The 27,051-nt window shown below is 64.9% G+C and overlaps 2 protein-coding genes across 2 annotated transcripts in view; one reads left to right on the top strand and one right to left on the bottom strand.

Moving 5' to 3' along the window:
• Window positions 1-624: 624 nt before the first annotated feature.
• On the bottom strand, window positions 625-7,226 carry HSPBP1 (HSPA (Hsp70) binding protein 1). Its single transcript, XM_065570875.1, is given in 10 exon segments — window positions 625-1,380; window positions 2,203-2,314; window positions 2,485-2,581; window positions 3,610-3,765; window positions 4,084-4,245; window positions 4,248-4,307; window positions 4,711-4,924; window positions 5,395-5,570; window positions 5,935-6,018; window positions 7,085-7,226. Coding segments are annotated over 10 exon segments (1,200 nt in total). The 5' UTR covers window positions 7,146-7,226; the 3' UTR covers window positions 625-1,302.
• Window positions 7,227-11,606: 4,380 nt separating this feature from the next.
• BRSK1 (BR serine/threonine kinase 1) overlaps window positions 11,607-27,051 on the top strand; it is a 19,394-nt gene continuing 3,949 nt past the window's right edge. Inside the window, 10 exon segments of the mRNA XM_065570975.1 lie at window positions 11,607-12,017; window positions 18,395-18,489; window positions 18,711-18,796; window positions 20,900-21,040; window positions 21,943-22,059; window positions 22,352-22,385; window positions 23,423-23,491; window positions 25,507-25,653; window positions 26,167-26,198; window positions 26,941-27,049. Of these exon segments, the coding sequence (XP_065427047.1) occupies window positions 11,909-12,017; window positions 18,395-18,489; window positions 18,711-18,796; window positions 20,900-21,040; window positions 21,943-22,059; window positions 22,352-22,385; window positions 23,423-23,491; window positions 25,507-25,653; window positions 26,167-26,198; window positions 26,941-27,049 (939 nt within the window). The 5' untranslated portion in view covers window positions 11,607-11,908.

Raw genomic sequence — 27,051 nt, 5'->3', positions numbered from 1 at the left:
ACCACTCCCAGGGGGTGATCTCCCCCCATGCTGTGACATCACCAGCCAGCTTGTGACATCATCGCTCCAAATGTGTGACATCACCCTGCAGGGCACGTCGTCATGGTGCGACAGCGACGCTCTGAGACTCACTGACATCATCATCAGCTAGACCACGTTTGACATCAGCATTGCAACATCAGCACTCTGGGCTAATTGCTGGGGGTGTGACATCATCACTGTAACCTAGACCCCTAGAGGGGACAGGCCCCACACCCCATTCTCCACCCCCCTTAGCCAGCCAATCCCTGCCCTAGGGCTGGGTGGGAGCCGGCACCCCCTAGAGGGGACAGGCCCCATACCCCATTCTCCACCCCCTTAGCCAGCCAATCCCTGCCCTAGGGCTGGGTGGGAGCCAGCGCCCCCTAGAGGAGAAAGGCCCCGTGCCCCCTTCCCTGCCCCCCTTAGCCAGCTAATCCCCACCCTGGGGCCAGGTAGGAGCCAGCGCCCCCTAGAGGAGAAAGGCCACGTGCCCCATTCCACAACACCCCACCCCTCTGCCTAGGTCCGAGCTCCACCCATGATCCCCCCCCCCCCCCCTGCTCCCCAGCAACCCTGGCATCCCCCAGGAAACAGAAAAGGATCCACCCAATGCAGAACTTTTATTAGAAAACCATTGGCAACAAGAACACAGGAACAGGCAAAGCGGGAGGACCCCAAGCTGCCCCCCCCCCCGCCCCTTAGACCCTCCACGCGGGGAGCATGTGATAGCACCTATCCTCTGGGCTCCCAAGTCAGATGGCACCCCCACACCCTCAGGTAGGCCCAGATCAGGGCCGGCACCCCCTAAAAGGAAAAGCCCCATGCCCCATTCCCTGCCCCCCCTGCAGCCAGCCAGTCCCCATCCTGGCAGCGCCCCCTAGAGACGTCACCGGAGAGGAAGTGTTCTCAGATTAACCCTTCGCTGCCTGGATTCGTCATTACAACTCGCGTGGCGGGGAGGAGGGGGTGTCTCTCGCAGGATCTACGCAGAACAAACGGGGGCCAGAAAGCTCCTGGTTCTGATCCAGCCAAGGGCCCTCCTCTCTGGGGTGGCTCCGGCCCCTCTCCCCAGCCCCATGGGTGGGGGGGAGGTGTCCAGCCAGGGGTCCCTCTCAGAAAAGCCGCCCACACGAGACACACAGAAAAGGCCGGGAGGAAACCACCATTCCGAGGGGTGGGCACCTCAGGGAAGCCACCGATCTGGGGGGGACACCAGGAGCACCGGGGCCGGTCACAGATCCGGGAGGGGGGGTGGGGGGGGAACGACGACACCGGGGGCAGTCACCGATCCATGCTGCTCTCCTCGGGGGGTGTCTGAAAGCAGAGCCGCTGGAGCCGCTCACAGAACTCCAGCTCCTCCTAGGGGGACACAAGGCGCAGGGGTGAGCGGGGCCGGCCTCCCCGCCCCACACGCGGCTTGGGGGGCAGCAGAGAGGCTGCTGCTGCAGCTAGGTTGCCCCGTGGCCAGCGGGGTGGGAAAGTTCCCAAGCTAAGTGGGGTTCAGGTGGGTCGTAGTGTGGATGGGAGACCCAGCGGGGTGTTGCGGTGCGGGGGCTCAGCAGGGGGCGCTCTCCCCAGGGAGTCAATGCTGGCACGGGCACTAGGGGGCACTGTGCCACAGACTAAGCAGGAGGCCCAGGCCTGGCACTGCTGCTGGGAAGTTCACCACAGTCCAGTTGAAGTCCCGCTTGGGCAGGAACCTGGGGTAGATGGGAGCAGGAGCGGTAATGAGCGAGGACCGCTCTGACCCCCACGTACCCATCAGGCCGCGGGATCTCATGCCTGGGTGGAGCAAGGACAGAGATTTTCTAACAGCCGGGCTGCCTGGGCACCAGCTCACCCACAAACGCCCGGAAACGTCGCGGAGGGGACGGAGTAGATCTGGGATCGCTATTGGATAGCATACAGGAGGCAATGCCCCCAGTGCCAGGCCGATGGGGGCAGAGGGCAGTGCCAGGTGGGGCACAGTGTGAGGCCAGGGGGGGCGGAGGGTGGTGCCCCATACTGCCAGGCAGGGGGAACGAGGCACAGCTGGGGGAGACGGGCAGAGGGCAGCGCCCAACGGGGGAGACGGGGCATGGCCAGGGGGCTGGAGGGCGGCGCCTCTGGACGACACGCGGGTGGCTCTGTCCCGGAAGAGCAGCCCCCCCTCCCCCCACAACCCCCACCTCCGATCCCTACCTGGAACTCCTCCTGCTGCTGCAGCAGCTGGCAGCGCTCCCTCAGCAGCTCCTCCAGCGCCAGCTGAGGTTCCCGGCACTCCCGCACCCCCTGGGGGAAATCCGTCACCAGGCTGCGGGGGGGGGGAGGGGGAGATGGGGGGTTATTCTCAGCACAAACCAATGCCCCATCACTCCCACTGATTACCAGACCCCCCTCCCCCAGCTCTACTGACTAGGCTCCACACACTCCCCAGAGCTGGGAAGGGAACCCAGGAGTCCTGGACCCCTGTGCCCATCTCACCTGCAGAGGGCCCCCAGGACGTGTTCATGGAAGGGGCTGTGCTCAGAGCGGATCAGAGCCACCAGCTGCTGCACCATCCCCATGGAGCACAGGGTCTCTGGAGAGGGAAAGCAGCGAGTCAGGGGGCTGGAGCATGGCTGGGGGGAGGGCGTGAATGGAGGATGACTGGGGCAAGGCTGGAAGGGGGCAGAAGGTGGCACCTGGCTGGGCAGACAGGGCAGGGCCGGGTGGGGGCAGAGAGCCGTGTTCAGACGGACAGACGAGGCAGGGCCAGGTGGGGGCAGAACCCAGCCAGGCAGATGGGGCAGGGCCTGGTCGGGGCAGAGGGCCGTGCCCAGACTGGCAGATGGGGCAGGGCCAGGTGGGGGCAGAGGGCAGAGCCTGGCTGGGCAGACGGGGCCGGGTCGGGTGGGGGGTGGGGGGCAGGGGGCAGAGCCCGGCCGGGCAGACGGGGCCGGGCCGGGTCGGGGCAGAGGGCTGTGCCCAGACTGGCAGATGGGGCAGGGCCAGGTGGGGGCAGATGGGGCAGAGCCTGGCTGGGCAGACGGGGCCGGGTCGGGGCAGAGGGCCGTGCCCAGACTGGCAGACGGGGCAGGGCCGGGTCGGGGCAGAGGGCAGAGCCCGGCCGGGCAGACGGGGCAGGGCCGGGTGGGGGGCAGAGGGACGTGCCCAGACTGGCAGATGGGGCAGGGCCGGGTGGGGGCAGAGGGCAGAGCCCGGCCGGGCAGACGGGGCAGGGCCGGGTGGGGGCAGAGGGCAGAGCCCGGCCGGGCAGACGGGGCAGGGCCGGGTGGGGGCAGAGGGCAGAGCCTGGCCGGGCAGACGGGGCAGGGCCGGGTCGGGGCAGAGGGCAGAGCCTGGCCGGGCAGACGGGGCAGGGCAGGGCCGGGTCGGGGCAGAGGGCAGAGCCTGGCCGGGCAGACGGGGCAGGGCCGGGTCGGGGCAGAGGGCAGAGCCTGGCCGGGCAGACGGGGCAGGGCCGGGTCGGGGCAGAGGGCCGTGCCCAGACTGGCAGATGGGGCAGGGCCGGGTGGGGGCAGAGGGCAGAGCCCGGCCGGGCAGACGGGGCAGGGCCGAGTGGGGGGCAGAGGGCAGAGCCCCCCCAGCGTCCCGGAGGCCCCTCACCTTTGTGCTCCGGGTGGTCCAGCAGCAGGTTCTGCAGCAGGAAGGCGGATTTGACCTTGAGCTTCTCCACAGGGCTCTGCATGGCGCGCATCAGCACCGAGAAGCCGTCCAGCCGCAGGAACTGTTGCAGGCCGCCCTCCTGGGCGCGCACCAGGCCTGGCGCCGGGGAGAGGGGCAGAGACAGCCTCAGCCGGAGCAACGCACACAGCTCCTCCCCTGCTGCAGTGCCACCCCCGGCCTCCGGGGGCAGAGGAGAGCAAGGGTTCCGCCCCCCCCGGCCTCTCTGCTACCACGGGGCCAGTAATCTCTATGGCTGTGGAGCTGGTGCCCCCTAGAGGGGACAGACTCAGTGCCCCATCCCCACCTCTCGCCCTGCAGCCAGACAGGAGCCGGCAACCCCTACAGGGGACAGGCCCCGTGCCCTATTCCCTGCCCTACGGCCGGCCGGGAGCCGGCGCCCCCTGCAGGACTCACAGGAGATGGCGAAGAGCGCCTTGACGCGCACCGCGTCGGCCCCGTCGTGGTCCAGCAGACGCAGCAGCTTGCGCATGCAGCCCAGTGCCAGGGCCTGCTCCTGCACCTTGGGCACGTTCTGGGCGCAGGTGCCCACGAGGTGGGCGGCGCGCCAGCGCAGCTCCGGGACGGGTGATCCAGGTAGCGATGAGCCAGCAGCCGCATCCCGTCCAGCTTGCAGAAATCTGGGAGGGGAAGGGGGCGGCCATGACGGCAGGTGCCCATAGGGGGTTCTCAGGCAGCTCCGGCAGGGCACCCCCTAAGCCAGCCCCACCCTGTGGGGGTCGCCCGCTCGCAAGCTCAATTACACGGTTCACCCCCCGTGACCCAGCCCCCATTCAGGGGGCCCCATCCCAGAGATCAGGCCTCCTTCGGGGGCAGCCCTGGTGCCCTGACAATCCACCCCCCAGAACCCTGACTACCTTCCCCCCACAGCAACACCCTCCACTTCCCAATCCACAGGCACCCACTGTTCCCACCCCCGCTGCCCTAGCACTCCCAGGATGATCCCCCATCCCTGCTCCTTCCCTTCCTGCCCCTCTCCTGCCCCCCCAGAACCCCCCCTGCCCCGAGTGCCCCACCCCATACCTGCGGCATTGTCCAGGTTCTCGCACAGCTCAGCCAGCAGCTCCAGCGTGCTGGCCTGACGGGAGGGGTCCCCCTCGGCCGGCTCCGAGGTCTCCCCGCCGTCCCCCCCAGGGGACACGGCCTCCAGCACCCGCAGACACTCCTTCATCTGCTCCACCTCCTCCAGCTGCCCCCTGAACGCCTGGGCCATGGCCTCCTGCAACCACTGCCGTCGCTGGGGCGCGGGAAGAGAGGGGGTCAGTGCCCAGCCCCGCCCCAACGCTCCCTGAACCGGGGGGGGGGGAGAACCCAGGAGTCCTGGCTCCCTGGCTCCCAGCCCCCCTGCTTTAACCACCTGGCCCCACTCCCCTCCCCGATCTGGGAGAGAACCCAGGAGTCCTGGCTCCCAGCCCCCCTGCTTTAACCACCTGGCCCCACTCCCCTCCCAGATCTGGGAGAATACCCAGGAGTCCTGGCTCCCAGCCCGCCCTGCTCTAACTACCTGGCCCCACTCCCCTCCCCAATCTGGGAGAGAACCCAGGAGTCCTGGCTCCCAGCCCGCCCTGCTCTAACTACCTGGCCCCACTCCCCTCCCCAATCTGGGAGAGAACCCAGGAGTCCTGGCTCCCAGGCCCCTCTGCTCTAACCACCAGGCCCCACTCCCCTCCCAAAGGCAGGTTAGGACTCAGGAGTGCAGCCCCACACCTCATCAGACATGGGCTCCAGCGGGGTGGGCTCGGCGTTGCCAGCGGTGATGGCCATCTGCAGCAGCCCCTGCAGGTTCTGAGGATGCTCGCGCGGCGGCTCATTCCCCCCGGCGCCCCCTTCAGCCATGGCTTGAGCGGTGCGGGGCCAGAGACCAGGCGCCCCGGCCACGTCCCCTGCAGAGAAAGGCACAGACAACAGGAGTCAGGTATTGAGCTGGGGAGAGAACCCAGGCATCCTGGCTCCCAACCCTCCCTCCTCTAACTGCTAGGCCCCACTCCCCTCCCAGAGCCGGCTGAGAACCCAGGAATCCTGGCTCCCACATACACACCCCGGCTCTAACCGTCAGACCCCACTTCCATCCCAGAGTTGGGGGAGAACCCAGGACTCCTGGCTCCCACATACACACCCCGGCTCTAACCATTAGACCCCACTTCCATCCCAGAGCCGGGGAGAGAACCCAGGAGTCCTGGCTCCCACCCCGTTCTAACTCATAGACTCCACCCTCCATCACCTAGGTACGGGGGGTCCAGGCGTTACCAGACGCTGTGTCCGCGCTGGGCACTCGGCCTGTGGGGTGTCGCTGGCGTCCGCCTCCCACCGCTAGCACCACAAGAGGGTCCGCTGGGGGGCAGGGAGAGAACCCAGATCAGCACGGGAGAGGGGCCTGGCCAGGCTGTGGGGCGCAGGGTATCGAGAGAGGCGGGGGAACACTGCCCCCCAGTGTCTCTCCTGTCCCCCATTAAACAGGCCCCCAACACCCCCCCTTCCCAGGGCGGAGCATATCACCTCTCTGCCACCCCACCCCGTCGCCCTCTGCCCCCCACCGCTCTCTGCCACACGCCCCTCCCCCAGAGACCCCCTTGCCCCAGTGCCCTCCCCCTCATCTTCTGCCCCGCACCCGACCTCTCCCCCAGAGACCCCCGCACCCCTCCCCCACTGCCCATCCCCCCGTCTTCTGCCCCGCACCCGGCCCCTCCCCCAGAGACCCCCTTCCCCCAGTGCCCTCCCCCTCATCTTCTGCCCCGCACCTGACCTCTCCCCCAGAGACCCCTGCACCCCTCCCCCAGTGCCCTCCCCCCGTCATCTGCCCCGTACCAGGCCCCTCCCCACCCCTCCCCCAGTGCCCATCCCCCCGTCTTCTGCCCCGCACCCGGCCCCTCCCCCAGGGACCCCCCACCCCTCCCCCACTGCCCATCCCCCCGTCTTCTGCCCCGCACCCGGCCCCTCCCCCAGGGACCCCCCACCCCTCCCCCACTGCCCATCCGTCTCCTGCCCCGCACCCGGCCCCTCCCCCAGAAACCCCCCGCCCCTCCCCCACTGCCCATCTCCCCGTCTTCTGCCCCACATCCGGCCCCTCCCCCAGAGACCCCCCACCCCTCCCCCACTGCCCATCCGTCTCCTGCCCCGCACCCGGCCCCTCCCCCAGAAACCCCCCGCCCCTCCCCCACTGCCCATCTCCCCGTCTTCTGCCCCGCACCCGACCCCTCCCCCAGAGACCCCCCGCCCCTCCCCCACTGCCCATCTCCCCGTCTTCTGCCCCGCACCCGACCCCTCCCCCAGAGACCCCCCGCCCCTCCCCCACTGCCCATCCCCCCGTCTCCTGCCCCGCACCCGGCCCCTCCCCCAGAGACCCCCCGCCCCTCCCGCTCTGCTGCCCCCCCCCCCCGTCCCCCGCTGCCCCGCTCACCCCCTACCGCGCCGCGCTCTCCCCACTCCCAGCCCTGGGCGCCGCCATCTTGGCCGGACATGTGGGGAGGGGGCGGGGCGACCCCGCTGGCGGGAGCGGAGCATTGGGGGCTGGGCGGGGCTGGGGGATGCGGGGGGGGGATCTAGGTGGGATTGCTGGGGGGGAAGATCCGGGGGGGGCTGGGGATAGCTAGGTGGGATTGCTGGGGGGGGAGGATCCGGGGGGGGGGGCTGAGGGTATCTAGGTGGGATTGCTGTAGGAGAATTGGGGGCGGGGGTTGGGGGAATTCGGGGGGGTCTGGCAGGGTGTTTGGGAGGATCTAGGTGGGATTGCTGGGGGCGGAGATCAGGGGGGCTGGGGGATCTAGGTGGGATTGCTGGGGGGGGAGATCCAGCGGGGGGCGGGGGGATCTAGGTGGAATTGCTGGGGGGGAAGATCCGGGGGGGGCTGGGGGTATCTAGGTGGGATTGCTGGAGGAGAATTGGGGGCGGGGGTTGGGGGAATCCAGGGGGGGTCGAGCAGGGTGTTTGGGAGGATATAGGTTGGATTGCTGGGGTGAATGGGGAGGGAGTTGGGAGAATCCAGGGTGGGATTGCTGGTGCGGGGAGCTGGGGGGATCTAGGTGGGATTGCTGGGAGGGGAATTTGGGGGGTTGGGGGATCCAAGGAGTGGCTGGGTAGGTGGGTTGGAGGGTGCAGGGGGGGTTGGGCGGGGGGATTGCTGGGTGGGAATTGGTGAGGGCCCTCCGAGGGGGTGGATGACAAAGTGGGAATTTTCAGTCATGCGTGGATGGTTCCTGTGTCTGCCTCAGTTTCCCCCCCCCAGATTCCACATTGCACCAAAGCCGTGCAGCACGGGGGTCACGGGGCCTGCGGGGGTGGAATGAATGGGGCATGAAAGGCTACAACCCAGAGCAACTGGAGGGTCCGGAGAGAAAACGGGGCACCCCAGGGACTGGACCATTCACCCCGAACGAGGGGACTCTCCGGCTCTGGGCAGAGCTCCTGGGGGCGAGTGGGGCAGGCCGCAGGGCCTGACTCTGGTGGGAAAGGTGGGGTCTGCCCCGCAAATGGCTTCGTCCAAGGGACTGTTTAAAAGCTGGGCCGTGGCCCTGATCCTGGGCAGGGGGATCCAGGAGGAGGGGGGAGGGGGACTGGAGAGGCTGTGGGGGGGGGTTGGGCAGGGGGATCCAGGAGCGGGCTGGCGGGGGCGGGAGCGGGGAATAGCACAGGGGGAACTGGAGAGTCTGTGGGGATCCAGTGGGGTGGGATTGGGCAGCAGGGGCCCACCACAGGGAGGGAGATTTGGCAGGGAATCCAGGGGAGGTTTGCTAGGGGGAGGGTTCAGGGGGCTGTGGCGGATCTAGGGTGGCGGGGGCAAGGCAGTGACTCATCCCCCACCAGCCCCAGTGGACCCCCCCCCCCGCCCCATCACTGGGATTTCAGCCTTACATTTGAAAGACCCCGAGAAGGAGCCAACCACGGGCCGGGGGCCATCGCATGGGTCCTGCCCCACCGGGCAGGGGAAACATCAGGAAAGGTCACATCCCTTTCTGAACACCAGCTCTCCCGCCCCCCGCGCCCGCCCAGTGCCAACAGCGCCTGCTCCACCAGAACCAGTGCTGGCCCCGGCCCGGGTACTGGAAAGCAATCCCCAGTGCCAGCTTGAAGACCAAGTGGCACAGAGGTTAGGGACCCAGATCCGGATAAGGCCGCAGGCTGAGGGCCCCAGAGTGGGTCCCGGGACGGCTCCCAAATCTCGGCGTCCCGTTAAAAAAGAAAAAAGGGTTTCTAGCCTGCATGGCTCGAGACGACAGTTTGGAAACGGGACCGAAGTGGAACCGAAGCTGCCTGGGTCTGCGGAGAGCCTGAGCCGGCCGCTCGCAGGGGTGTGAACTGCCCAGAGCGTGACAGACACAGATCCAGGACGGGACATCAGAGCTTGCGTGTCTGCGCTTAGCCCGTCCCTGACGCTTCGAGATCGGGAACAGAGCTAATGGGGAAGGTGCAGATCCTCCCCCATTCACCCCCCTGTGGGCTGGCGCGGGCAGGGTGGAGGGGGCGGGGAATGGGGCACGGGGGCTTTTCCCCTCTCGGGGGTGGGGAAAGCGATGCTGCAGTTAAAGGGTACCTTGACCAGTGGGCGTCTCATCCGCAGAGGGTCCCGTGGTGGATAGTGGGGGAGGCCGGGGAGGGGGCGGATTTTCTCCCCTTTGAACTGAGAAGTGGGGGGCGGGGGGCACTGAGCAGCTGAGGCCAGACTGGGCAGTGGGGGTCACACTCACACAGGGCCCAGGCCCTCCAGCAGGGGGCTGCAGACACGGGACACACACACACATAGACACACTGACATTCACTGTGTTTGTCACACTCTATAACAGAGATCACACACCCTGTGTCTCTTTGTCACAGCCTGTCTCTCACACACAGTTGCACACACAGAATCACAATTATACACACAATCATACAGTCACACAATAATCACAGACACCATTACACATGCCACAGTCACACTGTCACAGCCACGATCATACAACTTCACAGCCACAGTTACTCACAACAATCACACCATCACAGCCACGATCACACAGGTACAGTCAGTCACAGACACAATTACACACCTGGCAATAACAGCCACCATCACACAATTACCCAGCTATGCAATCACAAACCCAATTACACAACAATCACACAATTATAGTCATACAATCACAGACCCAATTACACAATCACAGTTACCCAGCCATACTATCACAAACCCAATTACACACACCACAGTCACACAATGACAATCACACAACTACAGTCAGAAAATCACAGACAGAATTACAGTTACCCAGCCATACAATCACAGACCCAATTACACACACAACAATTCCCACAATCACACTATGACAGTCACACAATCACAGCCACATTGACACAATCACAGACACAATTACACACACCACAACCACACTTTGACAGTCACACAATCACAGCCACAATCACACAATTACAGTCATACAATCACAGACAGAATTACACATGTGACAATCATACAATCACACAGTTACCCAGCCATACAGTCACAGACCCAATTACACACACCACAATCCCCGCAATCACACGACAGTCACACAATCACAGCCACAATCACACAGTTAGTCAGAATTACACACGTGACAATCATACAATCACACAGTTACCCAGCCATACAGTCACAGACCCAATTACACACACCACAATCCCCGCAATCACACGACAGTCACAGTCACAGCCACATTCACACAATTACAGTCAGAATTACACACGTGACAATCATACAATCACACAGTTACCCAGCCATACAGTCACAGACCCAATTACACACACCACAATCCCCGCAATCACACGACAGTCACACAATCACAGCCACAATCACACAGTTAGTCAGAATTACACACGTGACAATCATACAATCACACAGTTACCCAGCCATACAGTCACAGACCCAATTACACACACCACAATCCCCACAATCACACGACAGTCACACAATCACAGCCACAATCACACAATTACAGTCATACAATCACAGACAGAATTACACATGTGACAATCATACAATCACACAGTTACCCAGCCATACAATCACAGACCCAATTACACACACAACAATTCCCGCAATCACACTATGACAGTCACACAATCACAGACACATTGACACAATCACAGCCACAATTACACACACCACAACCACACTATGACAGTCACACAATCACACAATTACAGTCATACAATCACAGACAGAATTACACACGTGACAATCATACAATCACACCGTTACCCAGCCATACAGTCACAGACCCAATTACACACACCACAATCCCCACAATCACACGACAGTCACACAATCACAGCCACAATCACACAATTACAGTCATACAATCACAGACAGAATTACACATGTGACAATCATACAATCACACAGTTACCCAGCCATACAATCACAGACCCAATTACACACACAACAATTCCCGCAATCACACTATGACAGTCACACAATCACAGACACATTGACACAATCACAGCCACAATTACACACACCACAACCACACTATGACAGTCACACAATTACAGTCATACAATCACAGACAGAATTACACACGTGACAATCATACAATCACACCGTTACCCAGCCATACAGCCCCAGATCCAGTTACACACACCACAAGCCCCGCAATCACACAATGACAGTCACACACTCACAGCCCCACAATCACACAATGGCAGTCACACACTCACAATCACAGACCCAACTACACCCCACCACAACCACAACCCCGCACTCACCCAGCCAGACACCCAGACCCTCAGTCCGCCCCCCCCCATCACCGAGACACGACACCTGCCCAGGAACAGCCCCCCCCGCCGCCTTCACCCCCCATCACCCCCTACCCCCCGCTCCCCCCTTGTGCCCCCCCGCGCGCGGCGGGCCGGGTTCACCCCGCCGGTGGCTGTCACCCGGTGCCCGGATGCTGATGCGGGGGGGGGGGGGAGGAGGAGGAGGAGGCAGCGGGGGGGGGGGAGCCAGGGACGAGCATCTTCCAGCAGCCGTCGCAGCATCCCTGGCTGGAGGGGGGGGAAGGGCCCCCCTCCATCATGCTGGTACCCGGGCGGTGAGCCTCCCTCCCAGCCCAGCCCCCCCCCGTCCCCGATCCCTCCTCCCCTCCCCCCCGGCCCCCCCAAACCCGCCGGCATGCGGGGCTGAGGGGCCGGGGCCTCCGTCTATTGTTCCTGCCCAGGGAGGGGAATCGAGGCGGGGTGGGGGGGGGAGGTGGCAGACAAAGGGGGCCCGGCCGTCATGTCCGGCGGCAAGGAGCCTGGGGGGCACCCCCCGGGCCCGGCCCCCCAGCACGCCCAGTACGTGGGGCCCTACCGGCTGGAGAAGACCCTGGGCAAAGGCCAGACGGGTGAGTCTGCGGTACCGGCCCCCCCATTCTCCTGCGGTCCCTGGGGTAGATCCCCCGCCCCGATACTGGGGGGATGGGCCCCAATACACCGTCCTTCCCCCCCCCCATTCCCTGGGGTAGATCCCCGCCCTGAAACCGGGGGGATGGGCCCCAATACACTATCCTTCCCCCCCATTCCCTGGGGTAGATCCCCTGCCCCAATACCGGGGGGATGGGCCCCAATATACCATCCTTTCCCCCCCATTCCCTGGGGTAGATCCCCTGCCCCGATACTGGGGGGATGGGCCCCAATACACCATCCTTCCCCCCTATTCCCTGGGGTAGATCCCCCACCCCGATACCGGGGGGATGGGCCCCAATATACCATCCTTCCCCCCCCCCATTCCCTGGGGTAGATCCCCGCCCTGAAACCGGGGGGATGGGCCCCAATACACTATCCTTCCCCCCCATTCCCTGGGGTAGATCCCCCACCCTGATACTGGGGGGATGGGCCCCAATACACCGCCCCCCTCATTCCCTGGGGTAGATCCCCACCCTGAAACCGGGGGGATGGGCCCCAATATACCATCCTTCCCCCCCATTCCCTGGGGTAGATCCCCTGCCCCAATACCGGAGGGATGGGCCCCAATACACTATCCTTCCCCCCCCCCATTCCCTGGGGTAGATCCCCTGCCCCAATACCGGAGGGATGGGCCCCAATATACCATCCTCCCCCCCCCCATTGTCTGGGGTAGATCCCCCACCCCGATACTGGGGGGATGGGCCCCAATACATCGTCCTTCCCCTCCCCATTGCCTGGGATAGATCCCCCACCCCGATACTGGGGGGATGGGCCCCAATACACTATCCTTCCCCTCTATTCCCTGGGGTAGATCCCCCATCCCGATACCGGGGGGATGGGCCCCAATACACTATCCTTCCCCCCCCATTCCCTGGGGTAGATCCCCCACCCCGATACTGGGGGGATGGGCCCCAATACACCGTCCTTCCCCCCCCACATTGCCTGGGGTAGATCCCTCGCCCCGATACTGGGGGGATGGGCCCCAATACACCGTCCTCCCCCCCCCCATTGCCTGGGGTAGATCCCCCACCCCGATACTGGGGGGATGGGCCCCAATACACTATCCTTCCCCCCCATTCCCTGGGGTAGATCCCCTGCCCCAATACCGGAGGGATGGGCCCCAATATACCATCCTCCCCCCCCCATTGTCTGGGGTAGATCCCCCACCCCGATACCGGGGGGATGGGCCCCAATACACCATCCTCCCCCCCCCATTGTCTGGGGTAGATCCCCCACCCCGATACTGGGGGGATGGGCCCCAATACATCGTCCTTCCCCTCCCCATTCCCTGGGGTAGATCCCCCACCCCGATACCGGGGGGATGGGCCCCAATATACCATCCTTCCCCCCATTGCCTGGGGTAGATCCCCCACCCCGATACCGGGGGGATGGGCCCCAATATACCATCCTTCCCCCCCCATTCCCTGGGGTAGATCCCCCACCCCGATACCGGGGGGATGGGCCCCAATATACCATCCTTCCCCCCCCCATTGCCTGGGGTAGATCCCCCACCCCAATACCGGGGGGATGGACCCCAATACACCGTCCTCCCCCCCCCCCCATTGCCTCGGGTAGATCCCCTACCCTGATACCGGGGGGATGGGCCCCATTACACCGGCCTCCCCCCCACCATTGCCTGGGTTAGATCGCCCACCGTGATATCGGGTTGGATGGGCTCTACAAGATATTTCATTCCCCTCCCCCACACACACACGCTTCCCAGTTTAGATCACCCGCCCAGACGCCAGGGGGATGGGCTCAGCGTAAAGGCCCCCAGTAGAATTCCTCCCCACACCCCACCCCCGGCTGGACCAGGCCAGAGTGTGGTCAGAGGGACACACCAGGTGTGTGGGCGGTGGGAGGGGGTTTAATCTCCCCCCAGGTGAGTTGGGGGTCAGTGGTGCCAGCAGTTTAGGGTAGGGAGGTTGATAGATTTATGGAGTCTGGGGCGAGGTCAGTGGAGCTGTGGGATCATGGAATGGGGGGGGCCCTGGTGCGATGGGACTGGGGGGGGGTCAGGGCAGTCATGGGATGTGGGGTGGGGGAATCCCACCCTGCGATGGGGTTGGGGGGCTCATGGGATCTGGGGCGGGGGCTCTACCTTTCCTGGGTAGCCCTGAGAAGTGGTAGTGCGGGGGGGGGGGGGGGGTTGCTGGGAATCAGTTTTCCAGGAGCTCTGTGCATGGCGAGGATGGGGGGGTGGGGAGCAGACCCAGGAGCGATGGGGTGGGGGGATCCCCGGCTGGCAGGGGTGCCTGTGTGTGTCTGTTTCACCTCTGTCGGGGGGGAGGTGGGGGGAACTGGTCAGTTTCACACCTGGGCTTGGGGTGGGATGGGGGAGGGGGGCTGGATGGACAGACGTGGGATCTGGACCCAGCACAGGGGGCTTGAGGGAAAATCTCTAGGCAGAGGGCAGGTGTTTCTCTGTGTGTGTGTGGGGGGGGGGGGGTTTCGTTCTGCTGCAGGGAGTGAAGGGGGGGGAAGGCGCCCAGGCCAAATCTCCGTTAGGCTCCTAGCCAGCAGCCCAGAAAACCCACTGTCCACCCCTCCCCTTGTGCTGGTGGGGGGGTTAGAAACACCAGAGGTCACTCAGATATGGGGCGACCCCCCTCACTGGCTCTCTCATGCCCTTGTCTCTGTGTATGTGTGTGTGTGTGGGGGGTTATATTTGTGCACTGAGAGAGAGGTTGTGTGTGTGTGTGGGATTTGCTGCAGTGCCGGGCTGTGGGAACCGCGCGGACGTCTGGCGGGGCGGGGGGGGGGGGGAAAGGACTTGAGGAAATCCCGCTGGAGGGGGAGGGACATTGCTGCAAATCTCCAGGCCTTGCTTGGCTCACACAGAGGTGGCGGGGGGGGGGAGGACGGGGGGGCAGAGCTGACAGTGGATCGAATGTGTGTCGGGGGGAGGATTCTTTGGCTGAGGATGGAGGGGAGCTGGTTTAATGCAGTGGTTGTATGGCGGGGGGGATCCAGCCTGTGAGATAGAACCTCCCCCCAGGCCGCTGGAGGGGTTAAATTTGCAGGACGGATGGACAGACGGACGTGTCTGTCTGGAGATCTGCTGGGGAGGGGGGTTCCCATCTTGGCCCCCTAAGTCGGGGGAGCTCTGTCTCTTTGCCCCCCATAAATTCCCCCCCCCCCCGCTCCCATGCAACACAGTGTGGGAATCCATGCTGGAGGAGTTGTGTTTGTGTAGGGCCTACGGAAATGTTTTTTGTTTACTCCGGGGATGGAGCAGAAGGAGGTGGTGCAGGGGGCAGGGCCATGGGCCTGGAGCTGGGAAGACTTGAGCTGTAATCCCAGTTCTGCCCATGGGGGCTGCATCGCTCTCTGACTCGGTTTCCCCTTCTAGCAAACAGGGGCGGTAGCACCTGCCCTGGGGAGCGAGCGAGGGGGGGGGTGGGCTGGGGTGAAGGGGGTGGGCTCAGGAATCTGCTGGTGACTCTGGGGGTGTCCCTGGGCGAGTCCCTGAATCGTTCTCTGCCTCGGTTTCCCCACCCTCCCTCGGTCTAGTTAGATAGTGAGTTCTTCGAGGTGGAGGCCGCCCGTTTGTTGTGCATCCGTGCACTGATGGGGGCTGCGCTGGAGGGGAGTTGGGGAGGACGGAGGGAGACAGGAGGCAAGGGGCGAACGCTGGGAGCAACACCACACCGAGACCCACAGACCCGCGGGCAGGGCTGGGTGGGTCCCCTGGCCAGACAGATGCGCAGATCCGCGGCGCAGGCTCGCCTGGGATGGGGCTTGTGCAGAGGACGAGGGTTCACCTGGGGTCCTGGCCTTGGTGGGGGAGCTTCTCCTCCCCCCACCCCCTTGTCCCGACATCTTCCCATTGGGCACCAAAGACTTGTGCATCCCGGGGCGCCGGCTGGAGCACCCCCCGGTGGATCTGGCCCAGCCCAGCGAAAGGGGGTCCCCAGGGCCCTGTGCTCCAGTCCCTTGGGGAGTTTGGCTTCCAGACTCAGGGGAGCGTCCGGTTTTGTTCAGGCGAGATGATGGGGTTCGAACAGCCTTCGAACCCAGCCCCCGCTGTCACTGGCCGCCCTCTCTTCTAGTCCACTTCAGCCCTTGTAGGACAGTCTGATCCTGGTTCTACCCCTGCGTGTCCCCCCTGCCGTGCTGGAGTCAATCCCTGGCCGAACCGGAGCAGATCTTTTGGAGAAACTCAGTGGAAAAGTGGCTCCGTGCCGGAGGATGTGCCCCTCGCCCGGGGAAGCCGGTCCCTCCTTCACCCCGCTCCCTGGTACAAACGTGCCCCTCGCTTCCGTTGTGGGGGCGGTGGCTGAGAAAAGGAACAGCGGGGAGGTCGCAGCCCGAGACGCCCGGGCGGCATTGGGGTCAGAGTCTGAGGACACTCGAAAACGAGCCCAGCCCATGTTCGATGGATTAAAAACTGGCTAACTGATGGATCTGAAAATGCGCCGGCGAACGGGGAAGTGCCTGAGCTCCCCAGGCGGCGCTGGGGCCGAAGGGCTAACGGGACTCTTGGACGCATCAACCGGGGATCCCCACGTGGGAGCAGAGAGGTGGGTTCGGCCTCTGGATCTGGCCCCGGGGGCGGATCCTGCGCCCAGCTCTGGGGCCTGCAGTGCCGGGGGGATGTGGCGAAATGGCAGAGGGGCCGGAGAAGAGCCAGGGGGACGAGTGAAGGGTTAGAAAACCTGCCGGAGGAGAGACACCAGGAGCTCCAGCTGTGTCGCTGAGACGGTTCGGGGGGACTCGATCCCCGGCTCTAGGGACCGACGTGGGGAACGAATATTTCCTCACAGGCTTCTCAGGCGAGCAGAGGAAGGTCAAACCCGACCCCACGGCTGGACGTTGGAGTGAGACGAACCCAGCGCACACGGAGGGGAATTAACCCTCGGACCGGCTGGCCAAGGGCTGGGGGGGATTCTTGGGCGCTGGCCGTTTGGAAACCCCGCTTGGCTGTGTCTCTGAGGGATCGGCTCTGGGAATGAGTCCGGGGCGGCTCTCTGCTGTACAACGTTATCCCAGTGGGCCTTGGAATGGGCACATTTGTCCTTTTGCTGGTCGAGTTTCCAGCCGTTTCTCCGGGCAAATGGGGAGATGCCGGCCAGAGGACACGGTAGCAGGGAGAGGTGCGCTGAGAGATGGGCCGGCTGAAAGCGGCCGCCTTCCCCTACGTAGCAAAACGTCTGTTCAGGCGGCTGCCAGAAAGCCACATGGGGTTGGGGGGTACATGGGGGCAGCAGGGACGGGACGGACACTCACACATTAACTGAGCGGTTTGGACAATCCAGGGGGTCTCCCCGATTCTGGGTGCCGGGGATTCTCTGGGACCCTCTGTCCCCCGGATCCCGATGGGCCCCCGTCACGGACCTGGGGAAGGGTGATGGCTCCCTCTTGGATGCGGCTGTTGGAGCGTTTGGGCCCGGGGCGGCAGGCAGAGGGCAATGCCAGCGACGGGTGGGTTGGATCGAGGAGCGGTGGATGGGAGGAGATGGACAAACAGACAGAATCGGGGGAGTTAAATCCCCCTCCCGGTCAGTTTCATTTCCCATCTCTGGTCAGTTTCACTTAACAAGCCAGAAGAGTTTACCCTTGACACCACTGCCCAGGCGCGATGGGCCCGATCTCGGTCGGTGGGGGGGGGGGGGGCGTCCATGCAACACCCGGCATGACAGAGACATTGTGCCATAGCAGGGGGCACCTAGGGGTTCCCTAGGGGCGCTGCACTGCAGGGAGGAGGGCCAGTGGAGGGCGCTGGGCTGCAGCGGGTGTATGGAGCGCTGTGCGGCAGGGGGCGTTGGGCTGCAGCAGGTGTGGGGGGCATTGTGGGGCAGGGCCAGAAGGGGGCGCTGGGGGGCGCTGAGCTGCAGAGGGTGTGTGGGGCGCTAGGAGGGAAGAGCCAGCGGGGGGCGCTGGGCTGCAGTGGGTGTGGGGGGCGCTGCTTGGCAGAGCCAGCAGGGGGCGCTGAGCTGCTGAGGGTGTGGGGGACGCTGTGGGGCAGGGCCAGCAGGGGGCACTGAGATGCAGCGGGTGTGTGGTGCGCTGCTCGGCAGGGCCAGCGGGGGCCGCTGAGTTGCAGTGGGTGTGGGAGGTTCTGGGGGGCAGGACCAGCAGGGGGGCACTGTGCTGTGGCAGGTGTGTGGGGTGCTGTGGGGCAGGGCCAGCTGGGGGCGCTGGGCTGCAGCTGGTGTGTGGGGCAGGGCCAGCGGGGGGCGCTGAGCTGCAGTGGGCGTGGGGGGCGCTGCTCGGCAGGGCCAGCGGGAGCCGCTGAGTTGCAGTGGGTGGGGCGGGGGTGCCATGGGGCAGGACCAGCGGGGGGCGCTGGCCTGACCCCTCTCCCCACCCGCAGGGCTGGTGAAGCTGGGCGTTCACTGCATCACGGGGCAGAAGGTGGCCATCAAGATCGTGAACCGGGAGAAGCTGTCGGAGTCGGTGCTGATGAAGGTGAGGCCCTGGGGGTGCCGGGGGCTCAGGGAGGGGCAGCTCTGCAGGCCCCTCCCCTTCCCAAATCCAAGGTCCCCTCGATCCGCCCCAGCCCCCCGAGGCGTAGGGGGGAGCCCGGCTGAGTTTGGAACATGGGCTTGGGCGCCCCCATGCCGGCCCCCCCGTTCCTCTGCCCCACCCCCATTCCCTTCCCAATCCCCCCTCTCTGTCGCCCCCTACAGGTGGAGCGGGAAATCGCCATCCTGAAGCTGATCGAGCACCCGCATGTGCTGAAACTGCACGATGTCTACGAGAATAAGAAATATTTGTAGGTATTTATAGACGCTCCCTGCACGTCACCCCCGCCCTGCCCCGCCTGAGCCAGCCAGTCCCTGCCCTGGGGCCGGATGGGAGCCGGTGCCCCGTAGAGGGGACAGGCCCCATTCCCCGCCCCCCTGAGCCAGCCAGTCCCTGCCCTGGGGCCGGATGGGAGCCGGCGCCCCCGAGAGAGGAAAGGCCCTGGGCCCCATTCCCTGCCCCCCCTGAGCCAGCCAGTCCCTGCCCTGGGGCCGGATGGGAGCTGGCGCCCCCTAGAGGGGACAGGCCCCGGGCCCCATTCCCTGCCCCCCTGAGCCAGCCAGTTGAGGTCTCCCATCCCAACACACACACACACCCTGACCCTGCTTAGCTTTGGGGACGGGGGGACGGACACTGGCTGCCTCCTACGCTGGGGAGGTCCTGTGATCTGTCTTAAACCCAGGCCATCCTTGATTGGCTGAGTCAGCCGCCCAATCAGAGCCCTCCAATCTGTGATGTCGCTTCTAAGGGTTTCCAATTGGCCACTGAGATGATGAGCCAGCCAATCGGAGCCTTCGAATCTGTGCTGTTGCTTCTAAAGACAACTGCTCTGGAATGCGGGACGGGGGGTGATGTTCTAGAGCACTGCTCTAGAACAGGAGGGGCCATTGGTCGATGTTCTAGATCAATACGGTCACGGGACGCTGTGTCCTTTATGCCCAGGAGTGGGGTTCTAGAAGGTTTTTCTGTGTTCTAGATCGGCCCTCTGGAATTGGCTGCACTGGCTTGTCTGGCTGGTGGTTCTGTAGGGAGGCTGTCCAGTATGCAAAGCTCTGGAGTTTGACTCTAGAATAAGGGCCTCTCTCCCTGCTTTGCTATTCTGGAGCATCGCTCTGCAGTGCTTTTCTAGATGACAATAAGCACCTTTGCTTGTGGGTTCTAGGTCATGGATCTAGAACCAGGGCAGGACATTGCTTAGCTGTTCTAGAGCAGCGCTGAGTGTTTGGTATTCTGGAGGATGACTCTGCAATGATGCTTTTCCTGAATTGAGTGGTCTAGATTCATGGTCCAAGAGTTGCTGTGAGGGTCTAGATCATGGTCCTAGAGCTGGGGCAGGCTTGTTGCTTTGATGTCCAGTTTGGAATGGGTGTATTTGCTTGGCCAGGGGATGGGTGGTGTGACGCTGTTGCGTTCCCGGAGGTGACGCTCTAGCTTGCATGTCTAGAACCCACTGGCCTTTGATGTTCCCGATCGTGGCTCTAGAATGCAGCTGAGTTTGCTCGGTTGTTCTAGAGCCTCACGCGGCCGTGGGCGTGTTTCCTTTTCTGGCGGATTTGCTCTGTGATGACCCCCCCCCCTCCGAACGCGATGTTCTAGCTCATGGATCTAGACCTGGGGCGGCTGCTGGTTTGAGGTTCTAGAGCGTGGCTCTGGAATGGGCGTGTTTGTGTTCCCGGCAGATGGGTGGTGTCACGTCTAGAACAAGGCAGCCCTGACGGCTCAGTCCAGGGGGGGGGGCGGATTCTCCAACAGGGCTCTGTGAGCGAGAGCCAGTGGGGAGCCCGTTGGTCCCAGGGCTCCCAGAGTGTGTGTGTGTCGGTGTATATGTGTGTGTGTGTGTGTGTGTGTGTGTGTCCCTGCTGCCCCCTGCTGGGGGGGCCGGGACCTGCTCCGTGTGTGTGTGTGTGTGTTAGGGGCAGGGAGCGTTAGATGCCAGGCAGTGACAGCTGGCTTCCCCCCCCACATGCCCACACAAGCTGCCTTTGTCAGTGCTGGGCTGTGGCATAACAGGCTGATGTGACACAGGGGGGTGAACCCCCCCCCCCCCGGCCCTGCCTGCTGGGGGAGAGCGCCCTCTGCTGGGCCCCTGCCCCGCTCCCTGCAGTGCACGGTGGGGTCACTGACCCAGCTGGCCGGGGGGGGGGGGGGGGGCAGTGGTGTCAAGGGAGAGCTCTGATAGGTCGTGACCTTCCCCCCCCACCATTCCCTCCTCCCCACTTAACCCCCCTCTCCCCTGGCCGGATCTCACTTTCCCTGCCCCTAATCCCCCTCCCCTGGAGTCCCTCCTCCCTCCCCCAACCCCCTCCCGGCCCTGACTCCGCCCCCGATCCCCCTCACCCCCTTGCCCCCCCAGGTACCTGGTGCTGGAGCACGTCTCGGGCGGGGAGCTCTTCGACTACCTGGTGAAGAAGGGCCGCCTGACCCCCAAAGAGGCTCGTAAGTTCTTCCGGCAGATCGTCTCCGCCCTGGACTTCTGCCACAGCTACTCCATCTGGTGAGCCCCCCCCCCGGCCCCGTGACCCCCCCAGCAACCGGCCACAGCCTCCCCCCGGCCCCGTGACCCCCCCCAGCAACCGGCCACAGCCTCCCCCCGGCCCCGTGACAGCCTCTCCAGCAATCGGCCACAGCCTCCCCCCGGCCCCGTGACCCCCCCCCAGCAACCCGCCACAGCCCCCCCTGACCCCGTGACCCCCCCAGCAACCCGCCACAGCCCCCCCGGCCCCGTGACCCCCCCAGCAACCGGCCACAGCCTCCCCCCGGTCCCGTGACCCCCCCCAGCAACCGGCCACAGCCTCCCCCCGGCCCCGTGACCCCCCCCAGCAACCGGCCCCAGCCTCCCCCCGGCCCCGTGACAGCCCCCCCAGCAATCGGCCATAGCCCTTCCTGGCCCTGTGACCCCTACCTCCTCCCCTGTTCTTCCCAGTCCTGCTCAGGCAGTGCTTCCCTCGCTGGGAGCAGTAGTATGTCCCTTATCCTCTCCTTTTCCCCCTCACCATGAGTGATGGGTTTGGGGGCCGGGCCGGGTTCTGAGCTGACCCTCCCTCCTCCCCCCCGGATTGATTTGGAGTCACCCCTGTTTGCACTGGGGGCAGGGTCAGTCGGCTCTCAGCCCCCCGGATCAATCCGGAGTCACCCCGACTACAATGGGGGCACGGCCAAGTTCTGATCTCCGCCCCGTGGGGTCAATCTGAAATCTCTCTGGTTTCCAATGGGGATAGGGTTATGATCTCAGGTCCCCAAGGGTCAATCTGGAGTCACTCCTGTTTGCACTGGGGATAGGTTTCTGATCTCAGCCCCCCAGGGTCAATCCAGAGTCACTTCTGTTTGCACTGGGGGTCAGGGCCGGTTCTTAGCCCCCCCCCGAGGGTCTCTAACCCTCCCTCTGCCCCGGTGCAGCCACCGTGACCTCAAGCCGGAGAACCTGCTGCTGGACGAGAAGAACAACATCCGGATCGCGGACTTCGGGATGGCGTCCCTGCAGGTCGGGGCCAGCCTGCTGGAGACCAGCTGTGGGTGAGCCCCACGGGGTGGGGGGCTGGCGGGGCAGGGCAGGGAGGCTGAGATCCGCGGGGGTCTCGGAGGACTGGCCGGCAGGGAGGAGGGTCTGCTGGAGGCGCTGTCTCCCTCGGCGCCCCCCCTCCCGGCTGGGGGTGGGGCGGGGCATCCATGGGGAGGTGTGGGGTGAGGGGGCGGGGCCTGTGTGACTCAGCCGCCCCCTCCCCGGGCCTGAGCCTCCTTTTCACTCTGTCTCTCCCTCTGTCTGTCTGTCTGTCTCTCTCTTCTTCCCCCATTGCTGGCCCCCCAGCTCTCCCCACTATGCATGTCCCGAGGTGATCAAGGTAAGTCACGGAGTCCCGCCCCCGCCCTGCCCCACACGCCAGCCCACGGCCCATCGACCCCCATATCCCGCCCCCTCCCTGCCCCACGGCCCATCGACCCCAATATCCCACCCCCTCCCTGCCCCACACGCCAGCCCCACGGCCCATCGACCCCCATATCCTGCCCCTCCCTGACCCACGGCCCGTCGACCCCCATATCCTGCCCCCTCCCTGACCCACGGCCCATCAACCCCCATATCCCGCCCCCTCCCTGCCCCATACGCCAGCCCCACGGCCCATCAACCCTGGTATCCCGCCAGCTCCCTGACCCACGACCCATTGGCCCCAATATCCCACCCCCTCCCTGCCCCACACGCCAGCTCCACGGCCCATCAACCCCCATATCCTGCCCCTCTGTGACCCACGGCCCGTCAACCCCCATATCCCGCTCCCTCCCTGCCCCACATGCCAGTCCCACAGCTCATTGACCCGTGTCCTGCCCCACACGCCAGCCCCATAGCCCATCGACCTTGGTATCCTGCCACTCCCTACGCGATGGCCCATTGACCCCCATAGCCCTCCCCCTCTGCCCCATATGCTATTCCCATGGCCCATTGACCCCTGTGTCCTGCCCCTTCCTGCCCCACAAGCCAGCCCCACGACCCATGTAGCCTGGTATCTAGGTGGGTGTGGATGGGTGGGGGGGACAGACACTGTTGAAGGCGGCTGGGTGCTGAGCGCGGCCGGGGGATGGGAGGCACGGGGTGGGGGCAGGGGGGGTTCCCTCATAGTGGGTGGGGCTGGGGGTGGGTCTTTTCCCCGGGGAGGGGGCCAGGCTGTGGATCCCTCTCTCCCTTCCCCCCCCCACTCTGTTCCTAGCCTGGCCCCTCCCCCTCATCCTGGGGGCCTGTGGTCTCACTTGTTTGGGGGTTCGGTCCTCAGGGACGGGCGGGGGGCAGAGTCTGTGCCCTGGGGAGCGGGGGCTGTCCCAGAGGGGGGGCTGGGGGAGTTCCCGGGGAGCCCCCTTCCAGTCCTAACCCTGTGTCTGTGCCACGCAGGGTGAGAAATACGATGGGCGCCGGGCCGACATGTGGAGCTGCGGGGTCATTCTCTTTGCCCTGCTGGTGGTGAGTGTCCTGCGCCCCCGTGCCCCTGTCCCATGGACCCCCTGTACTCCCCGTCCCCCCAGGTCCCCGCTTCCCCTGCACCCCCATCCCCCCACACCCCCGCTCCCCCTGCACCCCGTCCCACAGATCCCCGTCCCCCTAGACCTCCATTCCTCCTCCCCTGTCCCATGGACCCCCTGTACCCCCCATACCCTGCTCCCCCTGAGCCCTTGTCCCATGGACCCCCTGTACCCCCGTCTCCCCAAACCCCCGCTCCCTCGTGCCCCTGTCCCATGGACCCCCTGTACCCCCGTCCCCCCAGACTCCCGCTCCCCCTGCACCCACAGACCCCCACTCCCCCTGCGCCCCATCCCATGGACCCCCATCCCCCTGAACTCTGTCCCTCTGTCCCATGGACCCCATGCACCCCATCCCCCCAGACCCCCACTCCCCATGCACCGCATCCCACAGACCCCCATCCCCCTAGACCTCCGCTCCCCCTGCATCCCTGTACCTCTGTCCCATGGCCCCCTACCCCCCTGTACCCTCAGACCCCTGCTCCTCTGTACCCCTGTCCCACGGACCCCTGTACCCTCTGCGCCCTTATTCTGTGTACCACCAACCACACTCCCCTACGCCCCAGAACCCGATCTCCCTGCTCCCCCTGTACCCCTGCTCCCCGGACCCCCATCCCCCTGTGCCCCAGACCCCCATCCCCCTGGATCCCTGTACCCCCGCTCCCCTGTCCCCCCAGACCCCTGCTCCCCCTGTGCGCCAGACCCCCATCCCCCTCTACCCCCATCTCCCTCTACCCCATCCCTCTGCACCCTGACCCCCTGTGCCCCCTCCCCCACTCCCCCTATACCCCCGCTCCCTCTGCGGCTCACTCCCTGTCAAGGTTTCCTCCCCATTCTGAACTCTGGGGTACAGATGTGGGGACCTGCATGAAAAAAACCCTAAACTTATTTCTACCAGCTTAGGTTAAAAACTTCCCCAAGGCACAAATTCCTTTCCTTGTCCTTAACGGTATTGCTGCCACCACCAAGTGAATTAGACAAAAATTTAGGAAAAGGGCCACTTGGAGTCCGTATCCCCCCAAAATATCCCCCCAAGCCCCTTCACCCTCTTTCCTGGGGAGGCTTGAGAATAATATACAATGTGAGCACAGACCAAACGCCTTGGTTTTTAGGACACTGAAAATCAATCAGGTTCTTAAAAGAAGAATTTTATTTAAAAAAAAAAGTAAAAGAATCGTACCTGCAAAATACAGGGCAAATCAAAAGATTTCAAGCCCAGAGGATCCCCCCCGGCTCTGCTTCCCCGTTACAAATCAGGACTGAAATGACCGCTTGGCGTAGGGAAAATTCACAAGCTAAAACAAAACAATTTCTGTCATCTTAGATGCTCATTTCAGGTCTGTTTTCAGGAGATGTTTTTCCTGCCTGGACCCTCTCTCCATCCAGAGAGGAAACAACAAGGAGAGTCACAAACAATCCCCCCGCCCCCGGATTTGAAAGTATTTTCTTTCCCCATTGGTCCTTTTGGTCAGGTGCCAACTAGGTTAATGGAACTGATTAACCCCTTATAGGTAAGGGGATTCAGTACAGCTGCCCTGCGTATATTTATGACACTCCCCGTGCACCCCATTCCGCGGACCCCCATCCCACTGTACCCCAATCCTGGGCCCCATCCCCTTGTCCTCCCCATCTTCCTGTCCCCCTGTACCCCCATCCCTGCTCCCCCTGTGCCCCATCTCCCTGTACCCCAACCCCGGGCCCCTGTGCCCCGTCCCTGCGCCCCCACTGCTGTACCCCATCCCCCGAACTCCCACCCCTGAATCCCCATCCTACCCCGGACTGCCACTGCTGGGCTCCCATCCCCCAGATCCCCCTGTACTCCCCATCCCCCTGTATTCCTGGTCCCCCCTGGACCTCCCCAGTCCCCCTGGACCCTCAGGGTTGGGAGGCTCCTGTCCCCCAGAGGGATCTCGGAGTCCCCCCACCCGCTGAGGGCGTCTCTCCCCCACCGGCCTGCAGGGGGCACTGCCCTTCGACGACGACAACCTGCGACAGCTGCTGGAGAAGGTGAAGCGGGGGGTCTTCCACATGCCCCACTTCATCCCCCCCGACTGCCAGAGCCTCCTGCGCGGCATGATCGAGGTGGAGCCGGAGAAACGGCTCAGCGTGAGTCTGGCTGGGGGTGTGGGGGGTGCTGGCTGGGAGGAGCTGTGGGGGCGCGGGGGAGCTGGCTGGGGGGAGCTGTGGGGCACTGTTGGGGGTGCTGGCTGGGGGGAGCTGTGGGGCGCGGGGGGAGCTGGCTGGGGGGAGCTGTGGGGGGCGCTGTCGGGGGTGCTGGCTAGGAGGAGCTGTGGGGGCACGGGGGAGCTGGCTGGGGGGAGCTGTGGGACGCGAAGGGAGCTGGCTGGGGGGAGCTGTGGGGCGCTGTTGGGGGTGCTGGCTGGGGGGAGCTGTGGGGCGCTGTTGGGGGTGCTGGCTGGGGGGAGCTGTGGGGCGCGAAGGGAGCTGGCTGGGGGGAGCTGTGGGGCGCTGTTGGGGGTGCTGGCTGGGGGGAGCTGTGGGATGCGAAGGGAGCTGGCTGGGGGGAGCTGTGGGGCGCTGTTGGGGGAGATGGCTGGGGGGAGCTGTGGGTCCAAGGCCAGGACCGGCTAATTCAACTGCTGTCTCCTCTCCCCGTAGCTGGAGCAGATCCAGAAGCATCCCTGGTTCCTGTGAGTATCACACGCAGCCGCCCCCTGCGCCCATCACCCTTGTGTCCTGCCCCGTCCCTGCGCCCATCACCCTGGTGTCCGGCCCCCTGCGCCCATCACCCTGGTGTCCCGCCCCCTGCCCCGCCCCTGCGCCCATCACGCTGGTGTCCCGCCCCCTGCCCCGCCCCTGTGCCCATCACCCTGGTGTCCGGCCCCCTGCCCCGCCCCTGTGCCCATCACCCTAGTGTCCGGGCCCCCTGCGCCCATCACCCTGGTGTCCCGCCCCCTGCCCCGCCCCTGCGCCCATCATGCTGGTGTCCCGCCCCCTGCCCCGCCCCTGTGCCCATCACCCTGGTGTCCGGCCCCCTGCCCCGCCCCTGTGCCCATCACCCTGGTGTCCGGCCCCCTGCCCTGCCCCTGTGCCCATCACCCTGGTGTCCGGCCCCCTGCCCCGCCCCTGCGCCCATCACCCTGGTGTCCCGCCCCCTGCCCCGCCCCTGTGCCCATCACCCTGGTGTCTGGCCCCCTGCCCCGCCCCTGCGCCCATCACCCTGGTGTGTCTCCACCTCCACCCCCCAGGGCCCATCTACCCCGGTACCCTGCCTCTCTGGTTAGAGCCTGGCAGCCCTTGGGGGTGGGTTTAACTCCAACAGCTGAACATTTTTTATGAGAACTCGGCTTACCTCCCCCCCCCCCGCGCCGGGATCCCCCCATCCCCCCCCATCCGCCCCGCGGGTAGCTGCAGTGGGGCTGTTCCCCGCAGGGGCGGGAAGAACGAGCCGGAGCCGGAGCAGCCGGTGCCGCGGAAGGTGTCGATCCGGCGCATCCAGTCGGTGAGCGAGCTGGACCCCGACGTGCTGGAGAGCATGTACTC

The sequence above is a fragment of the Chrysemys picta genome, chromosome 17 (assembly GCF_011386835.1).
Source record: "Chrysemys picta bellii isolate R12L10 chromosome 17, ASM1138683v2, whole genome shotgun sequence".
In the NCBI taxonomy this organism is placed as follows: Eukaryota; Metazoa; Chordata; order Testudines; family Emydidae; genus Chrysemys; species Chrysemys picta.
Note: the sequence above shows the minus strand (reverse complement) of the source record. Positions and strands in the feature narration are given on the sequence as shown.